The sequence below is a fragment of the Zophobas morio genome, unplaced genomic scaffold (assembly GCF_036711695.1).
Source record: "Zophobas morio isolate AGI-343-1 ecotype UQ-CSIRO unplaced genomic scaffold, CSIRO_AGI_Zmor_V1 ptg000012l, whole genome shotgun sequence".
In the NCBI taxonomy this organism is placed as follows: domain Eukaryota; kingdom Metazoa; phylum Arthropoda; class Insecta; order Coleoptera; family Tenebrionidae; genus Zophobas; species Zophobas morio.
Window position 1 is genome coordinate 27,883,205 of NW_026972117.1, and position 18,957 is coordinate 27,902,161.

Below are 18,957 nucleotides of genomic sequence, written 5' to 3' on the forward strand. Positions count from 1 at the left end.
AACCGTTACCTAGCAACCAATAAAGCTACCATAAACAAAAAAGTTGTTTGGTTTATGTTCTGTAGAGTTGTACAATATCTCAAAATATTTTTTGGTGTTATTCGTAAGTTGTAATTAAACTCTGCTGGTATTAATGTAATTGTTTAGCCCTATGGCAGAAGTTCATATTGTTGGCCAAATAATTGAAGCAAAAGATTTTCCAAAGCAAAATTTGTTCTGCAAGTGGTTTCTTCAAATTGGTGAGTATAATTACACTTTGTTGAATTACATCAGTCGGAAGCCCGCTTACAAAAATATAAACAACCAAAAAATATTTGGTATAATTACAAGTTTTTATAACTATTTTGTAGTCCTCCAGTTGTATTTACAACACAAAAAATATGCGTCACACCCGTATATGCATAATATCCGTAAAATTTTGAATAAATTCAATAAAATAAGAAGAAACGAACATAAATTCAAAGAATTTAAGAACATAATTAGTTTTTGCAATTGTTTTAATGAGACGTCAGAGCCACGTCAACGATATTTTTTTACAGAATTTTTTTATTACATATGCAAAAGGGGGAAAATTATATCAAAGTTGTAACAATTTCGGTACTTTGACAACTCATTATTTCGTAAGAAAAACATGAACATAGAAAAAATCGTTGAAAAAGAAAAATGATTTTTGGACTTACGTAATGATTGTTAACACGATGTACAGACAAAACTCCACGGCCTTATACAGCGTGATCAACAAATACTGTAGAAGTTGGCATTGGCAACACCAAGCAATTCTAAGCAATTTTTCATGCGCTGCCGTTGCCGACCCTGATCCAAATACTTGGCGCCATATCACTTTTAAATACTTGGGAAAATTCGGTTAAAAATCAATAACAAATGTTGATTTAAATTAAATGTAACTGTCAACTATGTCAATTTTAACAACAGAAAGTCAAATGGAGGTGACAGTTCCACCCATTTGAACGAAAATTTGTGATACCATGAATAATGTACAATTCTACCTCCATTACTGATACCAACTGAAATAGTAATTGTTGATCTTAACAACGCATAGAAATTTTGAAATGCTGTACACGCCATTGTTTTTAGTTTGAAGGGGGAAGTTTAACGTATGGAGTCGGCGCCAGCGTCGGGACGTAAACCTGTATTTATAAAATTGTATAAACGTATAATCTTTAACGGATTTTAATAGATCATTAAATTACGATTTTAAATTATAAAACACTTCTGTGTGTTGCATTAGTTTTAACTGTAAATAATATAAATTATCTGAATGAAGAAATACATCTAGTTGCCAAATATTGTCATAAGAATAATTATACAAACTCAATTACACTACTATGCTGTTAAATGTTAACGTCAGAAATCTTGGACAAATACATACGCACAACACTTGTTTTCGCTGCATATACACATTAGAAACTGGTTTAATTTTTTAATTCTGCAAAACATTTATTATTATGTATTATGAAAATTGGGTCGGCATGAGGTAGTCGATGATCGCTCAGAGCCCAAATTTAATGCCCTTAGGTTTATTTTTGTGTTGACCCATAAAAGATGTGTCATATTTGCAACCTTTGTCTGATTTAGAAGAATAAAAAAAATGAATTAGGAATGTTTCGGTTTTTTTAACACGTGATACTAATATGAAGTTTTGTATTCAATACGTGTAAAATTGCTGTTTTTGAAATATGTAGATCCAAAATAAAGTGGTACTTTATTTCATTCAACTTCAAATTTTATATTCAAATATTTTTTTTATCGACTGAAAATGAAATAAACACCTAAATATTTCATATCATTGTAATCGTAATTTAACGGTCACTTAAAAAACACATATAGGTACGTTGCCATTTAAAAAAATATAAGTTTGCGTCGCGACGCCGACACCATATACAGAGTGATCAAAAAATACCAGACAAGCTCGATGGTACGTTGTGAAGAAGGCACTGAATAAAAAAAGAAAAACATCTTTAAACAAATCCCTGCACCATTATTTTAAAAATACATATTAAACTTCAAAGTTGAAGAATTAACTTCGTAATCCTGATTTATTTTATTGAACTTAATGTCTAATACAGGGTGTTATTGAAAGGTACGTACAACAAAATTGACAGTTATTCGCGAAGTCTAAGAAGTCTGAAAAACTTATTTTGTGTTATCGAAATTATAAGGAGAAAATGAACCCTTATCCAACCTTTTTAGACGCCACTGAAGGATAAATAGGTAAAATTATTTTATTTTAGTAAATCCTAGCAACTCTAACAATAAAACTTATCAAATCTAAATGTTTCTATAGAAACGAAAGATGATCTTTTTATCAAAGGCGTACAACGAATTTCAACATACATTTTAATAATTTTTATCTCTAAAATGAGAGCACTTTTACCCTTAGATCATATAATAAATATGATTATATATTATTATATGATCTAAGCTTTTACCTGAACTTTTTTTTTACTTTTAGCACCCATATTATTTTGTATGTACCTACCTTTCAATAACATACTGCAGGCATTTAAATAATTAGTTATTAGTAATTTTCTACAATACAATCCACAACGTCATTTTTTACTGTTGACAGATGTGATTTTTGACAATTGGAGTTTTAGACTGTCAATTAAATTCACATTTAAACGTATCAGAATTACGAAATTGAAGAATTCATTTTTGAAGTTTAATAATTTCAAAAATTTTGTTCAGGGATTTTTTTAAACCATTTTAGTTCCTCGGAGCTTTCTTAACAATTTATCCGTTATTTTTTCATCACAATTTCAATCTCTCTAATCGTTTTGAAGGTATAAGGTCGCGAAATTTTATCTGGCATACCTACCCGTATAGATGTTAGAATAAGAATCGAAAATATATGAGGCATTTTATTTAGTTTCTAATTTAATTCATTCATTCATGAAAGACATCACTGTATTTTTAAGTTTATTCCCTCTAGAGTTGATGACATTTCAAAAAATGATTTAATAAGGTTTTTTTTTTGTGAAATATGTACTTAGGTATACGTTTTCAGATGCCTAATGCTGTGTTTAAGGATCTTTTACAATCACCGTTTAAACTTTGGTTGCCATACTTTAACTATGCCTCTATGTGTACGTCTATTTTTCATATCAGTATCGAAACAAGTATCAATTTTATTGGTGAAATCGCCACCATTCTAGAGAAAAATATCATAAGTCATTAGTGATAGTTTTAAAGAAAAGTTGGAATATTCATTTCTCACTTATATGAATTGACGCACATTTATTTGCCATATATGTATAATATATACATAGAGTGTTTTTAAAGATATTTGGAAACAGAGTTAAATACTTTTATTGCACTCTAAACGGGATATAAATGCCGCTACCATAAATGTTCAAAGCCCCGCGCCGCAGGTCAGAATTTTGCACTTCGTTGCATGCGGACCGGATTGAACTCGGGTACTTTTATGGGGATTAAGCTCAATACCAGGCAGTTGAAGGTTAACCAGGGATTAATGACACTCATAAAGTGATTAAATCTCTTTCCAAATATCTTTAGAACTACTGTACTTCATGTTTGTTGTACAGTGTAGGTACACTATCACATTATGGACAAATGTTCACGATTAAAGTAAATGCAACGTCACAGTCGTGAGACAAGTAAGTACGTACTTGCCCTTGTATTGTGACATGAACTGAAAGGCATATTGTCGTATTAAGTTTATGTAAATATTAATATTTTCTATTATTTTAAGGGAATAACTGGAAAATAATTTCTGGAAAGAAAGAAGGTCAGACTCAAGTTACTTCCTCTCAACTAGGAAATGGTTGTAAATGGTCCTTTCCTATAGATATTCACTTGGCCACCGCAGGACTTCAAGGTTGTTTTTTATGCTATTATTAAAAAAAGCAGAGCTTTTAATAATAATAATGACTTCTTTTTTTGTCACATTTTAAAAATGATAATTATATGAGATCTTTCACGCTCCGTGAAATATGTCATTTTTATGACATAGTGACAAAATGTAACTTCTGGGGTTTCACAAGTGCCTATCATTTTTCAAACGTAATGAAAAAAATGTGTGTTTGGCTTCCTTTAGAAAACTTACTTTTAGTGTTGTCGGACTTGCCTACAACTCATCTACTAATTTCTGTACAGGCTGGTCTGTAAAAGTTATCTTTTTGGATATTGGTCACCTGCGCGCGGCGGTCAATTTATCCCTGTTTTTCAAACATCGTTGAACCACCTGGGCCTGGTAAAACTCTAGTATAACTGAGGCAGCTTGAAGGCTCCTGGATCTTTTACAATTACAAAGATCGGACCGAAGGGTCCTCTATCAATAGCGAACAACGAACACCAGTAACACTATGGTGTCGATATTTTTCGATATGTCGACCCATAGGGGGTGGCCTATGTATGGATACGGCTTAAAGGGGGTAGCGGTGGTGAAAGTAGGCATTAGGAGCAGGAAGGTATTGCTGATGCCAATGAAGATATAGTACGCAACATACCGCCCACCCTTAAAGTACCGAATGCAAGAGCTATGAGGAATGGTTTAATTAAAACACAACATAAGAACTTCTGTTGGCCACAAATACCTTCCAATGACAATCTGAGGAACGAATCCACGGCATCACTATAAACTAGTCCGACCAAGCAAATATACGTTGATATAAGTTGATGGTACTTTTCAGTGTGTTTCAGTGACAATATTAATCAATAATCGGAAACGGATTAGTTGATAACGTTGATGTTCAGGAGCAATCAAAGTCTGTCTAGAAATCTAACCGATGTAATACCAATGCGACACAAAATATTAGGAATTCGCGTCGATGCAAAGAAAAAATTCAAAATATCGAACGTTTACCACGTGTTTTGAAAGTTTCTGTGGCGGCACAATAACACGTCGGTGAGCGGAGAAAGATAAGTGGCCTCGTGGTCTAGTGGTCAGAATACCTGCCCGGAAAGCGGGATGCGTGGGGTCCGATTCCCACCAAGGCAACAATATTTTTCTTCGCTTACCTACAGTTTCCGTTGGGCCCTTGTTCAAATCTAAGCAATAATACCAATGGGATTAAAAAAAGAAATGGCTGCAAACAGGCGCACGTAGGTAGGCTCGTATACTATACGATAAATAAGCAACTATAAACCATGGACTAATTAAACAATCCGGCTCGAAAGACCATATGTTTACGACACATAAGTTGTATAAGCAAGCAACAATTGTAGGAAGATGAATAAAGGACTTACCCTGTTATGCCGATCTTCCTCCACAATTACAAAGACCAGATCGAAGGGCCCAGGTCTGTTACCAATGGCGAACGATGAACAACAAGTCTCTATGGTGCCGATATTTTTTGAGCGGTGGTGAAGATAAGCATTAGGAATAAGAAAGATTTGCTGCTTACCTAACTCCCGGCACCAATAAACATATAGTACGCAACAAAGTTGATGATAACATTTTGAAAATTAGTCAATAAGTCTTTATTGGAAAAGATCTCTAATAAATGGGGCATGCATTTATTTATTCGGCTTTAGAGCTAAAGAAACTCGAATTTTTTCAATTTTCAAAATAATATTTGTGAGAAAAAATTGAAGTATCACCCTGTACATTCTTTTTTCTAGGATGGCCTAAAATTTATCTACAAGTATATCACCTTGACTGGTTAGGACGAAGTCACATTTTTGGTTACGGATTTATTACAGTTCCCGCTTCTCCTGGCACACATATTGTAGACTGTTACACGTGGAGACCTTTTGGTACCATAAAAGATCGTTTTGTACAATATTTTTTGGGAGGCGGATTTCAAATTAAAAACCCAGATTTGGTTTTTTCTTCCGGAGAACGATATAAACTGTCTACAGAGGCTATGGGAGTTGTTTCGTTTGAACTTTGCGTAATACTTAGGTAAATTTAATTGATTAAAAAAATTTACACTGACATTTTTGCATTTTGTAGAAATTTTACAAATTACGGAGTTGAATATGAGTAGAATGGGCTTCGAGATGCTTTTTAAATTGGTGCTGTTTAGCTTGTATATAAAATATTCATATTTAGAACAAAACTTAACTAAGACAAAAACAAATATCAGTTTATTGAATGTATCGGTAGCCGAAAACACAACTATGCCGACTATATTATCAACACAGAGCCTGCTCACTACTACCTGTGATGTAAATAATTCTTGTGTTATTAATTCAACATTGACTGCAAATGTAACCACCACGGATTTACCTAAAACAACTGAACAAACCATTTCCAATTCTACAACTGGAATTACGGAAAGCCCCATGAAGACCTTTAAATTTATGACACATGTGCCTACTCGCTCTAAAAAGAATATATGTATTTGTGATTTAAAAGTACGTAAGTATTTGAAAAGCCGTATAACAGAAATATTGAAATACACCATATATTTTTATTATTCTACTTATAACTACAACAATCTTCGAAACGCAACAATTTTTTTTAGATTCAGTATTGCGACATAAACTGCTGTTGTGACAAAGACTGTTCTTCGGAAGATCGAATGGTATTTAGTCATTGCGAAGAAGACTTTCACGAATACGATACACGATTCTGCCATTACACAAAACATATTTACGTTAATCACACACCCCATGAACTCCAAGTCAGCCAAAATGGATTATTTTGTGTTGTGGCTAATAATGCACCACCAAGTTATTTGGTGCAACGAACAAATGTAAGTAATTTTAGCATATGCAAAATAATTGAACAGATTTGTATGAGTGGTTCCTTCTATTTTCAAAAATGTTGGTAATTTATACTCAAGAATTTGCATCTTTTGTTTTATATTGAATATCCGCTTATTTTTCTCTTTGAACTTTTCTTATTCTTATTCTCCGTTGGCATTTCGAAGTTTAGCTAAAAACAAATAAATCGGCAGAGGAACTGCATTTTTAAATGTTTAAATTTTTTATTCAATACATATTTAACAAACTTGTCTATATGTTTGTCGTGTCTGGTAGTTCCAATAGTTTTATACATTTTTTTAGCCTTTAGAGTCATTTCAAGAAGCTGAATTTGAGAAAGCAGGTAAATACTCTTGGCCTGATTATGTGTCAAAAAACATTCCAGAAATAGCAGAAATAAATTATGTTAATTATACTTATGGGAAACCATTGTGGATTATTCGAAACCATCATCTGGAACATTTACGTAAGTGTAGCGTTTCTAATATGATAATATTATACAGAGTGTCCCAGTTAAAATTCCGCAGCCTTATATCTTGAAAACACTTTGAAATTCTGTAAACTCCATTGGTTGTAGCTTGAAAGAGAAAGTTTAATTTAGTACATATTTTAAATTGCAATGTACCTATATATATATATATATATATATTTTAACGCCTTTTGATAGATAGATATTTATTTCATTTTCAGTTGAAATAAATACGTATATAAACTTAAAAAGATGAAAGTTGAGTGAAATAAACCATCATTTCAGATTCAACATAAGCTAAAATAATTCGTTTTGAAGCAGATTTTGTTAGTTATAAAATAAAGTGTGAGTGCTTTATTTCAGATTTTTTTCATACTCCAGGGGTCATGAAACATCGAGAAAACATAGAAATTCGTCATATGGACTATTACAATACCTCCTAAATCTACGCTCGGGAAGTAAAAATAATGCATTTGTTTGTTACAGAGTTTTCCAAAAGCTTCGTTGTTGCAAAGTGTGTGGTAACAGAATATGTAAAATATTTAATTGATGTTAGGAGTACCTGTACCCACACCGATGTATCTAAAGATAATTATCTGCTTCGTGCTAATACGTATTTTGAAAATATATCGATAATTTCCAGCCCTGGATCATTGAACTTATCACTATATAAAAAGAATAATTTTTTAGAGGTAATTGACAACAGCAGTTTGCATAAATAATTTTTTCAATTTTACTTAGTAATGTTATAATTTCTTAAACATATTAATTATGCACTCAACTATTTTTTTAACTGTTATTTCTGTTACGTAAATTATGCTAATATCTTTTTTTTTCAGAATTGTCCCAGAAATGTCTGCCTTACTATAGTTCCGGAAATTTGTGGCAAACATTTCGAACACTGTATTGAAATTAAACAAAATTTTACAAATAACCTTAAGACAAATTGTTATCTAAGCATTGCAAACAATGAACTGTCTTGTATTAATTTAGTTCGACATATCAAATATGAGTTTTATCATAATGGCACTGAAGGAATGATAAAGGCAAAACTTTTTTTAAACTTGGTGAATGTTACTTATTCTCTAAATATGAATATTGATTTTTCCCAAACTTTCGAAGTTGGCTTCAGGTGGTGGAATCACTCTTTGAATCATTCTTCATATCTTAGTGGCAACCCTGGATATCTAGTGGGTAAACCAGTTTTAATTGCAAGTATTATTTCTGTAAATATTACTAACAATAATACAGTTATTACAAATTCATCGGTAACTAATAACACAGTCTATACATTTGAAAAGAAATTATTTCGCAATCCAGTTGATTTTACCAGTAATTTTATGGTTTTGCCTTCCGTTAATGAAGATGGTATATGCGTGTTGAACAAACACGAATACACACCTGTTGAATTTGGTTTCAATTATTATTTCAAATGCACAATTAAAGAAATGATACAGCAGAAAAATATGTCCGCGAGAGCTCTATGCATGGAAGTGCAGACGCTAATTTTCAAATACTGGTCGCTAAATAATTTAACAAACAGTACTTTGGATAATAAATTAATTGGTCAGTGGGGTAACGCAAACACCTATAATGTTGAAGAATGGGTGAAAACAATGTATGAAGTTGATCTTAAAGATATTCTAAACAAGACATGGGGAAAATTTGAAAATGACAAGAAAACACTTACTTGTGGCAATATAACAACTTTACTGGTAATCGAAATATATCATGCTCGAGTTGACTTTGAAGATGTTCTTAATCAGGAGAAAATTTTAGCTACAACACTTCGCTTTAAAAGCTACAAAAACATAACTTTCCCTGTTTTTGTAAACAAATTGAATTTTATATTTAGTGTTAAGATGGCTACGCAAATTGCATTTTTTGACATTACTACGAAGAAAATTAGAAAAATTGTTGATCCACCTAGTTTAAATATTCGTTTACCTCACGATTTCTTCTACCCATTTGTTAAATTAAATAATAAAGCGTCTATAAAAATAGCTTGTCAGTATTTAGTTTTGGTTTATATTACAGTTCTGAACATTGTAAAATAAATTATTGAAAATATATCCTGTGGTATTATTTGTAATTTCACACGTATTATTTATATTTGCGACAGGTAAGTACATGCATATACAGGAGTACCAATTATTATTATTTTTTGTGAATGGAGGGAGAATAAGAAAATTTAATTTAGTACAAAATTCTACTTCTAAATTTTCAAAAGGCGACAGACCGAAACAAAAAACCCACAGTTTCGTATACTATGGCTTATGAGAGGGTAAAAAATATAACCAGAACTTTAATCAAAATGAAATTACTATTTAGTGTAATGCTTCTCTCAGCTAGCGCTTGTTTTCTCTTCATCCAAATCTGAAACAAATATTTCCAAACGGTTTACGAAATGAAAATGATTTTTATTTAGTTAATTACTGGAATGCTATACACGTATAAAATCGTACATGCCTGCGTATACGTTACTTAAATTTCTTACATAATTTTTGACGAAGAGAATATTAAGCAGATGTTTTTACTTCACGCGACATACCCACCGATTCAGTTCAAACAGATTAATGCAGTTAGCACTATTACAATTTGTTGTACCATATTTTAACACATCGTTATGTTTAAGCTGTGGTTTTTATTGGCTTGTAGTTTAAGTTTGGTGATTTCCCAAGACAACAGTGTTGAAATGATTTGCAAAAGTTGTGGAGATGCTGTAAATGAGTATTGTTGCAAATACTACAAAAGCTGTTGTGAGTGTAAGTAGGTGCATAATACCCTTTGTTGTTTTTTTGAGTCAGTGAAACTGGAAAAAGAAACTTACTACATATTATTAAATGTTTTACAAAAGGTAGAGTATGTAGAAAAAACAGCTTTGCTTTTATTAGAGTTGGTTGTGTATGTAAGCGTTTTTGGAATTATTTATGCCACCTTATCTTTTCTTCTTTTAAATTTATTGCGTTGTAACACTTTTAAAATATGACTTGTTCCACCTTTCTTTTTCTTTATAGCATGTTTGTTCGCTTTCTTGAAAATAGATTATCATTTTTTTCTGTTTTTGTTTCTTACTAGCTAGACTTATCGAACAGCACGTTATCTAACCTTTATTAATTTTTGCGATCTCATTAATAATCTGCATATTTTTTTTTTTATCAAAGTCAATATAAACGTAATGGCCTACTTGACTGTCGGCGCTTTAATGAAAAATAGTTTTTTGGTAGCTCGTATGCATCCGTATACTTAAAAATATAGATGAGTATATTATTAAATCACAACTAAAGAAACGTATCACACTATAAATTGAAAGCAATTTATTTCTTTAACAAAATTTTGACATGATAAGTATGCCACCAAGTTTTACAAGGGATGAACAGATGAATTATTCTGATTATCGATTTAGTTTTTCAGTTTGTAAATTACACTGTAATAAGGTTTTGTTGTGCAATTTCGAACTTTTTTCGAAAAACTTACATGTATGATTATACATAAACACGGGTATATTAATAGATCACATGTCAACCTAGAAATATACAGTTTTGGTCCATTTAAATAAGATATATTTAGCAAAATTTTTGGTGGAGATGATTAGATGTTTGTTTTACCATCCACGCTTAAAATGGAATTTTACAACGATCAGTGCAGTTCTTTCAGAGGTTATCTGTTTAATCAAATCTTCATAGAGCCATATCTGTGGCGAACTCTCAGCCTTGCCTCGGATAAAAATTACATTCTCCAGAAGAGTTTACTTAAAATACACAAACTTTGTTTCTTTCGAATTTTTATCTAAAAACATTTTTAAAAAAATTTCGATTTGTGGACGAGCCGAGGTCTGAAAATTTTAGGAAACAAAGTTTCCTTTTCATCGAATATCATTTTTTTTTTTTTATTTTTACTTCCCGAGCGTAAGTGGAGAAAGTATTGTAATGGAGTCCGTCGGCCGACTCTCTACTTTTACGTTTTTTCGACCTTTTCCGCACCAATAATGTTAAATTGTATAAAATAACATAGTCCTATACATGTAGTTTATGACTCTGTGTTGAGCTTTTACCCGAAACGTCAAGATTTTTGGAAAAAAATCAAAATTATAAAACAAAATTTTTTATCAAAATATATTTACTTAGCCCTTCCAAAAAATTAATGACGTCATCTCAAAATTTTGCTGAATAAATTCTATTTAAAATGTCCAACATATGATGAGTCTCTACTTGTAATTTAACATTGCATTCATATTTTTTAGATTTTCTTATGCAAAAGGTGACTCAAAAAAAATTTTTATTGATTAAATCAAGAATTACAAAAGTAAATAATTCGAAATCTTGTAGACATTTTAAAGTTATTATAAGCATTGTAAGTTGTTAATCAAAATATATCTGTTTATTCCCCCCCAAAAAATTGATGATGTCATCTCAAAATTTTGCCTAATAAATTCTACCCAAAATGTGCAGAATATGATGAGTTTTTACTTGTGATTTATCATTGCATCCACATTTTTTAAATTTGTTTAAACAGGTGGCTTAAAAAAATTAATGAATGCGTCAAATTTATTTTATTGATTAAATCAAGAACGGCTCACTCTATTTTCCCACAAAATTTTGGGAATATAATACTGTTATTTTTCAATTTCCATTTTACACTAAATAAAATAAGTCAGTGAAATGGAGAAAGGACCTGGGCGGGGCTAAATTTAGCTTTTTGCTAGTTTTATGAGCAAGCAGTAGTATCGCCCACCCACCCTTTCTTGATTCCAGTGACTACTCTAAATATTGTTCAGTCCTATCTCAGCAAGTTTTAGCCCCGCCCACCCACCCTTTTTTTTTCTTAGATTAGAAGATATGTCATTTACCAATCTTATCTTAGCAGATACTAGCCCCGCCCACACACGCTGTTCTCATTCTATCGATTTTATCTCTTTTCAATTGAGATCCACCTTCCATTCGGACTAAATAAAATGTAATTTGCCACAATCAGTCTTATCTTAGCAAGTACTACACTGCACCAATCCAAGTTCATGTTACGTGTCCTCGCAAAAATGTTGATGAGATCATCACAAAATTGTGTAAAGTAAAAATGCTGGATATGCTTCACTGTACTTGCGGTGCGAGAGAAGTTCTGTTGAAACAACTTTCAACCAATTTTTTTTTTTTAAGCAACTCGAAACAGTCGGATATATTTTTACTCATTTCAAGATTTTTCGATTCTTTATGATCAAAAATGTTATTCTGAAACGTTATAAGATAATAATTTGCTAGATTTACAAGCAAATAAACCAGCCCTACTTTTGGTAGGAGGCGGATAATAAAAAATTTTATTCTGAAACGTAATAAGATAATCATTTACCAGCAGACGAATCCTGCTTTTGGTTTTTTAGTGAAGAAAATACAGTAATAGGGATTCGCTTTGAATAAAAAAAATGGTCTAAAGTCATTTAGACAGGACTTCTCTCGCATCTGAAGACAGATATTCAAACAAATTCAATGTGCTAGAAAAAAAAAATAAATGTCGGCAAGGATGGGATCGAACTAACGTGAGCGGAGCTCAAGTTCTCTAAGAAATCCACACGCTCACTAGCAGTCGTTATGCACGTAATCTATAAATATAATGTATGCGCACAATTTTTTTTTACGTAATTGTGATAAAATTAAAGGCAGACTCATAAACCGCAAATATAGGAGTATGTTATGTTATAAAATGTAAATATGAGTTTCTACGAAAAAAAAAGAGTTTATGTCATTTAATTGTTGTTGATGGAGACGATTAGATAAATTTTGTTTAACACGATATTTTTAACTAAATGAAGAATTTATTTTATTGATTAAATCAAGAACGTCTCACTGCATTTTCTCAAAATTTTGCATTGCATCTATCCAAATTGATATATGCCCTTGCAAAAATGTTGATGACCTCATCACAAACTTTTGTAATGGAAAAACTCACTTAAAACATATACGTAGCACATTTTTTACATGTACTTTATCACTGCATACATATCTTTATTTTAACTTATAGAGATTTTTAGAAAAAAAAAACGAAAATTCGCAAAATCAAATTTTATAACTTTTCGAAAAACAATATATGTATTTTATTGTACTACAAGGGCAGGGGATTGTTTTTTATATTTTATTTTTATTTAATTAGGTTAACTAATAAAGTGAACAAAATTAAACACTAATAAATAAAACGATTTATAAACAATTGATAATATAATATATAATTTAATATAATAAATATTCTTGGAAAAAAAAATTAAAAAAACGTCATTTTTTTTCTCCTGCACGAAAAATCGGAAGGAGAAAATTGTCTGAACATACGCACATAAGGAAAAGAGTGCATAAAAATTAAATAAAATAGTTACAAAATATATGTACTAAAAAAACGTGAAAAAATTACCGATCAAAATGGTCTTCATAAAAAATAAAAAAAAAAACAACACCCAATTTAATAAAATCAATGCAAAATTCTAACCTTTAGGCTTCTTCTTCTGCTACAATTTAGCGAATCCCCTCATCTTCATTTACGAACCCACTGCAACAAACAACACATGAAATTTTTGTGTACACAAATAAAAATACCATAGCAGTTAACATCAATTTTATAGATACCCAATTTTTAATAACGGTGCAATTCAACACTACACAGGTTAATAAGTACATAAGATTAAAAAAAGTACTAATCAGAAAAAGTTTTGAATTCACAATATAAACTCTAAGGAAAATTTTACATTTACATCACATGATTCTTAGTGAAGATGAACAAAAAACCATCTATATAACAGACTCAAAATACACCAAAAAAAGAGTTTCGGAGAATATTTGCCTAAAAATTCGCTAACAAATAGATAGACGGAAACGGTAAATCGATATTTTCACTCCATAAACTGGGGAATGTCCAGAAAACAAAAAGTGAAAGTTTAATAAAAATAACCCTAGTACTCTACGTTAAGAACATTCTAAAATTAATTTAACCGAAACTTCAATGAACACTTCCCAAAAAACATTGAAGACCACTATTTTCAATTAAAATGGTTATTTGAAACGTTTTGCTGATTTAGTGAACTCCTTTTAATTGTACTTCGTTAAGTATATGTCCTAAATACAAAAATGTTTTCAAAACAACTCAGAAATTTAAATGTTTCATAGAACAATAAGGATAATTGTAATGAATAATATTATTAATTGCAGTGATGCGTAAAATGTAAAGATTGTCCTTAATGAGATAAAAATCAAAATTTGATTGAATTTTTAAATAATTAACATTGATAAAAACCTATTATTCCAAATTATTTCAGCCGAAAAGGCCAATTTTACAACACTTACCCTTTGAATCCTGATTTCCTTTCCCTCCGCGCTGATCCTTGCAGACTCTTTCCTCATGGGCACATCACAACACTCACCTTTCACTTTAAGCCCGAAATCAAATTAATTTTAACAAAAATAAACGACTTAAACTAATTTACAGACCTCAGACGCCGTCAACAAAGTCAAACCTACTGCGACTGAACCCCTTTGCGTAACACGAAAAATGAACAAAACATTCTCGGCGCATCATATCAGACATTTTTTGTAGAGTTTTTATTTATCACAAGACAGAATTCAAAAATTTTTCAACGCAAACTAATAGACCTATAAATAATTTAAAAGTATTTTCAAATACATATATACAGTGTTCCGTTTAACTTATACAATAAAGCTGCGTATATACTTTTGGAGCATAAGAAAAGTAGATATTGTAATAGAATCCATTTGGCTACTTTCATGTTTTATCGTCGTTTCATAATCGTAATCCCAAGCATATAAAAAAACTGGTGGTTGATTATTTCGGCAGACACAGAACTTACCTCGCCCCTGCAACAAATCCCACCTTTTTGAAAAATTATGAAATTAGATTTTGAGATTTTTGTTTTGTGATAATCTCGATAAAGTAAAAACCAATGCGTAAATAACATCCCCGCAGGCCTTGCGTGGCGGGGACATAAATTGCAAGGTACCGTGGTCCGCACAAGTGCGATCAATAGAAAACAGTAGCGTAACAATTAAACTGCGGGCCTGTGTTCTACAACACTGTGGGGCCCCTAATGAACAGCGAAATAAAAATATTTAAAAATACGAGTATAATGAATAAAGAATGAGTAGATTGCAATTAGGGCTAACGTTTTATTAAAATCATTCTACCTGAAACATTGAATTAAAAAAATAAAATACAATAATTACCTGAAGACATATAATTAAAATATATACAATATTAGAAACTAGCCGACCCGGCAAACGTTGTTTTGGCATTTCTAGTGAATATTTTGGTACATAGTTAAATAAAAAATTAAATTAAAATAAATACATAAAAATTTATCGTACGACAATGAATATTTATATTCAATGACCATCTTGCAACCCTATTGCGCATCTGTGGATGAAAGCAAAGATACTCATATCGTTATTAAAAAATGGGGGTTGGTGGTAGAAGGGTCAAAATTTAGGGTTATATGTATTTGTTGATGCCAAATCTTAAAAAAATAAAAATAAAAAATGTTGTCTAAAAAATAAAAAAAAGCTTGGTGGGTCACCCTTATCACTTAGGGGTTTAAAAAATAGTTTAGTAGACCTACCGAATATACACAAAAAATTTAATAAAAATCGGAGGAGATTGGTTACAAACACTGTGACACCAGAATTTTATATTAAACTATTTTAGAAAAAAATTCATTACCATAAAAAAGGTTATACTGAGTCGACCTTAAAAGATTGACGTATGCTGTCGCGGACTTTTTTTTAGAACTTTTAGAAGGGAACAATTCCATCATACATGATTTTTATGTAACTTTAACCGTTTAATAAGCAGCGTAAGCAACGGAAGCTGTCAAAGGAAGAATAATTTTCCCGTTTTTCCGATACATATTTTTCATTGCTGCTCCGCTCCTATTAATCATAGGGTGATGTTATATAGCCTATAACCTTCCTCGATAAACGGACTTTCCAACACAAAAAGATTTTTTTAATACAAGTTTCTGAGATTGGCGCGTTCAACCAAACAAACTCTTCAACTTTATAATATAAGTAATTATAGAAGTATAGATAAAATGCCCATTTTTTCAAAATTGTTTTCTTCTTGCTTTTCAATGGGCACAAGTTGATACAAAATTTGACACATCAAAGCTTCTAGCAATTTGATTTCCATTTGAGAGATTCAATGAAGGTAATCTGCATTGGCTCATTGTTTCTAAAAAAATTTTTAGTCATTTTTAATTTCGAAAAAGATCTTTCCGCTGAAACCACCGAAAGAGGTATTGTAAGAAAAGTGAAACATGCTGTGATAATTTCAGTGACACTAGTACAGGTAGGTCATTCTGTAATAATTTCCCAGTCCAGTTTTTTTTCTACTTAAAAAATTAGTTGTAACATACGTCAGATATATTTTATTATTCCAAAAAAGCACCACAAGAACAAAATTAAAATAGTTTTGAAAATACGAAAATTTTCATAAAACACAACTGAAACTGATTTTTTTTTCACGTTTTATTACAGCATGAAGTTTCACTGTAGAACTGAGGACAAAATTTAAGTATTTTGTTGTCTTGCATCATAAATTACCTAGTCATACTTTTGTCGGATAAAGATTGGTAATTTACTACATGGGGTGTTAGATTTGCTACAATGGGATTGCGCACTGCGACAGGTTTATTACAAACAGATGCTGCTGCATTTTCGACCGCCGGTGCCGGTCGCTAAAACCCGAGTTTATTGAGTCTATGATATTGAGATGCCGCCCTTTGCAGCAAAAAATTCGTAAATAGCAATCGACCATCGATCCTGGGATTACCGCACATTTTCGAATTTTTTATTTCAGAATGTAATTTGGGCAATAATATAAAAAAAATCTAATAAAAAAAATGTTCGTGTGACCGGACCGGGCCCCTTGAAGCAGCGGGCCCGTGTTCCGCCGAACACGCGGAACACCGGTAGTTACGCCACTGATAGAAAATATATTTAAACCTGATAACTAATTGATAACCAACGAGAAAATGAAGTCACTGTAAGTAATTCCATGGTTAACTTCGAGTATTTATGTTTATATATACTTCGAAAGAATTCGCCTATAATCACGTACAAGCATCAGCGGTCGCATAAAAGAAAATGAAATTTGACTGATTTTGTCTCCTTTAACCAGGGAGTGGACTGATTAATATCCAGCAAAACGGTCTGAAAATTATTTTGGGCGAGGAGCATTACTGTAATTTTTGAAGATGTAACGATTATGAAAATGAGATTCGAACTCACTAGTGCAAACCTTACTCGAACGCGTGGACCGCAGAAAATAGTCACCTCTTGACGCCGCAACCCAAATAGCTACAGCGCAGTTGTTCGGGGGTCATGAAACATCGAGAAAACATAAAAGTAGCGAGTCGCCCAATAAACTCGAATAAAAAATAGTGTACACTTTCGACTTAGGCAGAGCAGAGTTTCGAAGACTTCGTAAAACTTTGCTTTCTTTTACAATAACACTTGAGCTAAACTTAATAAATTAAATATAAATTTTGATATTTTAAGCAATAAATTTGGGACAATCAAATACAAAATTTAATTCTGAAACGTACTAAAATATACCTAATAAAGTACTTTATATAATACAATAATAAATAATAGAAAAAATTATTACATATTTACAATACATGGGTTTATTTTTTGGTGGTGAAAATACACTAACAGGGATTAATTTTTTTAGTACCACATCTCCGGCTTTGCCTCGCATAAAAATTGCATTCCAAAAACTTACATGTAAATACTCGTATACAGCTATAAGACGGGTGAATTCTGAATTAGTCGACATAGAAGTATACAATTTTGGTGGATTTAAAAATTTTCGGATGACATCATTAAATTTTGGAGGGGATGATTAAATATTTTTTTAGCGTTTTATCATCCAGGCTAAAAATGTATCTAAAATTTCTCATTTCTCAACCATCAGTGGAGATTATTTGTTTAATAAAATCACCTGCTTACGCTCCCAGAGTAAAACTTCTTGCTAGTTTTTCATAGTAACTAACATTGTTCCTAATTTGTATGTATGTATTATCGAAATGCTATCTTTGTAAAAATAAATCTGTTTTGTCGTTTTTAGTATTTATTCGACTTTTCGCTTTTATTGTTAAAATATCTTTTTCAGATGTAAATCCTTCTGGATGTCCAACGCCATCTAGTCCAGAGGCCCGAAAGAGTTGCCGTGGGTTTGCAGCGACCTGCCGGTCGAACGCAGATTGCCCACGCTACAAGCAGTGTTGTGATACCTTTATCTGTGGCGCCATTTGTATGAATAAACCAAACGCATTTCCTGGATACAGATACTGATATAACATAAATAAAATGTGAAAATGAACTGATAAACCATGAATCGTTTGTTTGTCTTTTTACGAATCAACAATGGTCGATATAATTATTTTCACAAAACAATGAATGTAAAAAATCGAAAACAATACAAGTTTGTAAGTTTAAAAATCGATCGTTAAAACCAATAGCATAATTTTCAGCTATCAGATCAGGAAAAGCAACGGATTCGGTTGCTATGTCTACATAGATATTATAATATCGCCGGTTTATTTACTCACGTTATACCTTCCCATTCTTATTAATGTTATAATGACAGAGGAATACCTTGGTTTTGATTATGTCATAGTCGCAACAAACTTGACAAATATAACTGTGATAACATGTGTGAATCATTATTTACGTGGTATTTCAATTTTATTTATTTATAACAAACATTTAATGTATCCTCAGTTTAATGTTTTTGTAATCGATTAA

At 31.5% G+C, this 18,957-nt stretch overlaps 2 protein-coding genes and 1 long non-coding RNA gene across 4 annotated transcripts; all 3 read left to right on the forward strand.

Moving 5' to 3' along the window:
* The first annotated feature begins 47 nt into the window (after window positions 1–47).
* On the forward strand, window positions 48–6,022 carry LOC135128463 (B9 domain-containing protein 2). Of its 2 annotated transcripts, none has more exons than XM_064055370.1 (4): window positions 48–239; window positions 3,734–3,859; window positions 5,605–5,887; window positions 5,939–6,022. In XM_064055370.1, exons 1-4 carry the CDS (start codon window positions 152–154, stop codon window positions 5,970–5,972), a joined length of 531 nt encoding a protein of 176 aa, XP_063911440.1. In that variant the 5' UTR covers window positions 48–151; the 3' UTR covers window positions 5,973–6,022. The 2 variants fall into 2 exon arrangements, with proteins under 2 accessions (XP_063911440.1, XP_063911441.1); XM_064055371.1 differs by lacking the exon at window positions 48–239 and adding an exon at window positions 3,556–3,638.
* Window positions 5,970–9,219, forward strand: Tctn (tectonic). The gene is made up of 5 exons (XM_064055147.1): window positions 5,970–6,342; window positions 6,453–6,683; window positions 6,997–7,159; window positions 7,649–7,854; window positions 8,002–9,219. The coding sequence occupies exons 1-5, from the start codon at window positions 5,974–5,976 to the stop codon at window positions 9,217–9,219; spliced, it is 2,187 nt and encodes a 728-aa protein (XP_063911217.1). The 5' UTR covers window positions 5,970–5,973.
* A 506-nt stretch (window positions 9,220–9,725) lies between these two features.
* On the forward strand, window positions 9,726–18,548 carry LOC135128130 (uncharacterized). Its single transcript, XR_010280336.1, has 2 exons — window positions 9,726–9,927; window positions 18,323–18,548. It is a non-coding gene; the product is annotated as an uncharacterized LOC135128130 (long non-coding RNA).
* Window positions 18,549–18,957: the final 409 nt, after the last annotated feature.

What these genes read in the sequence shown, in the direction of transcription:
- LOC135128463 (XM_064055370.1), top strand. Translation starts at nt 152, where the DNA reads ATGGCAGAAGTTCATATTGTTGGCCAAATAATTGAAGCAAAAGATTTT. An exon ending in CAAGTGGTTTCTTCAAATTG is followed by an intron (nt 240 to 3,733) that starts GTGAGTATAATT and finishes TATTATTTTAAG; the next exon opens with GGAATAACTGGAAAATAATT. An exon ending in GAACTTTGCGTAATACTTAG is followed by an intron (nt 5,888 to 5,938) that starts GTAAATTTAATT and finishes TGCATTTTGTAG; the next exon opens with AAATTTTACAAATTACGGAG.
- Tctn (XM_064055147.1), top strand. Translation starts at nt 5,974, where the DNA reads ATGGGCTTCGAGATGCTTTTTAAATTGGTGCTGTTTAGCTTGTATATA. An exon ending in TATGTATTTGTGATTTAAAA is followed by an intron (nt 6,343 to 6,452) that starts GTACGTAAGTAT and finishes AATTTTTTTTAG; the next exon opens with ATTCAGTATTGCGACATAAA. An exon ending in ATTTGGTGCAACGAACAAAT is followed by an intron (nt 6,684 to 6,996) that starts GTAAGTAATTTT and finishes ACATTTTTTTAG; the next exon opens with CCTTTAGAGTCATTTCAAGA.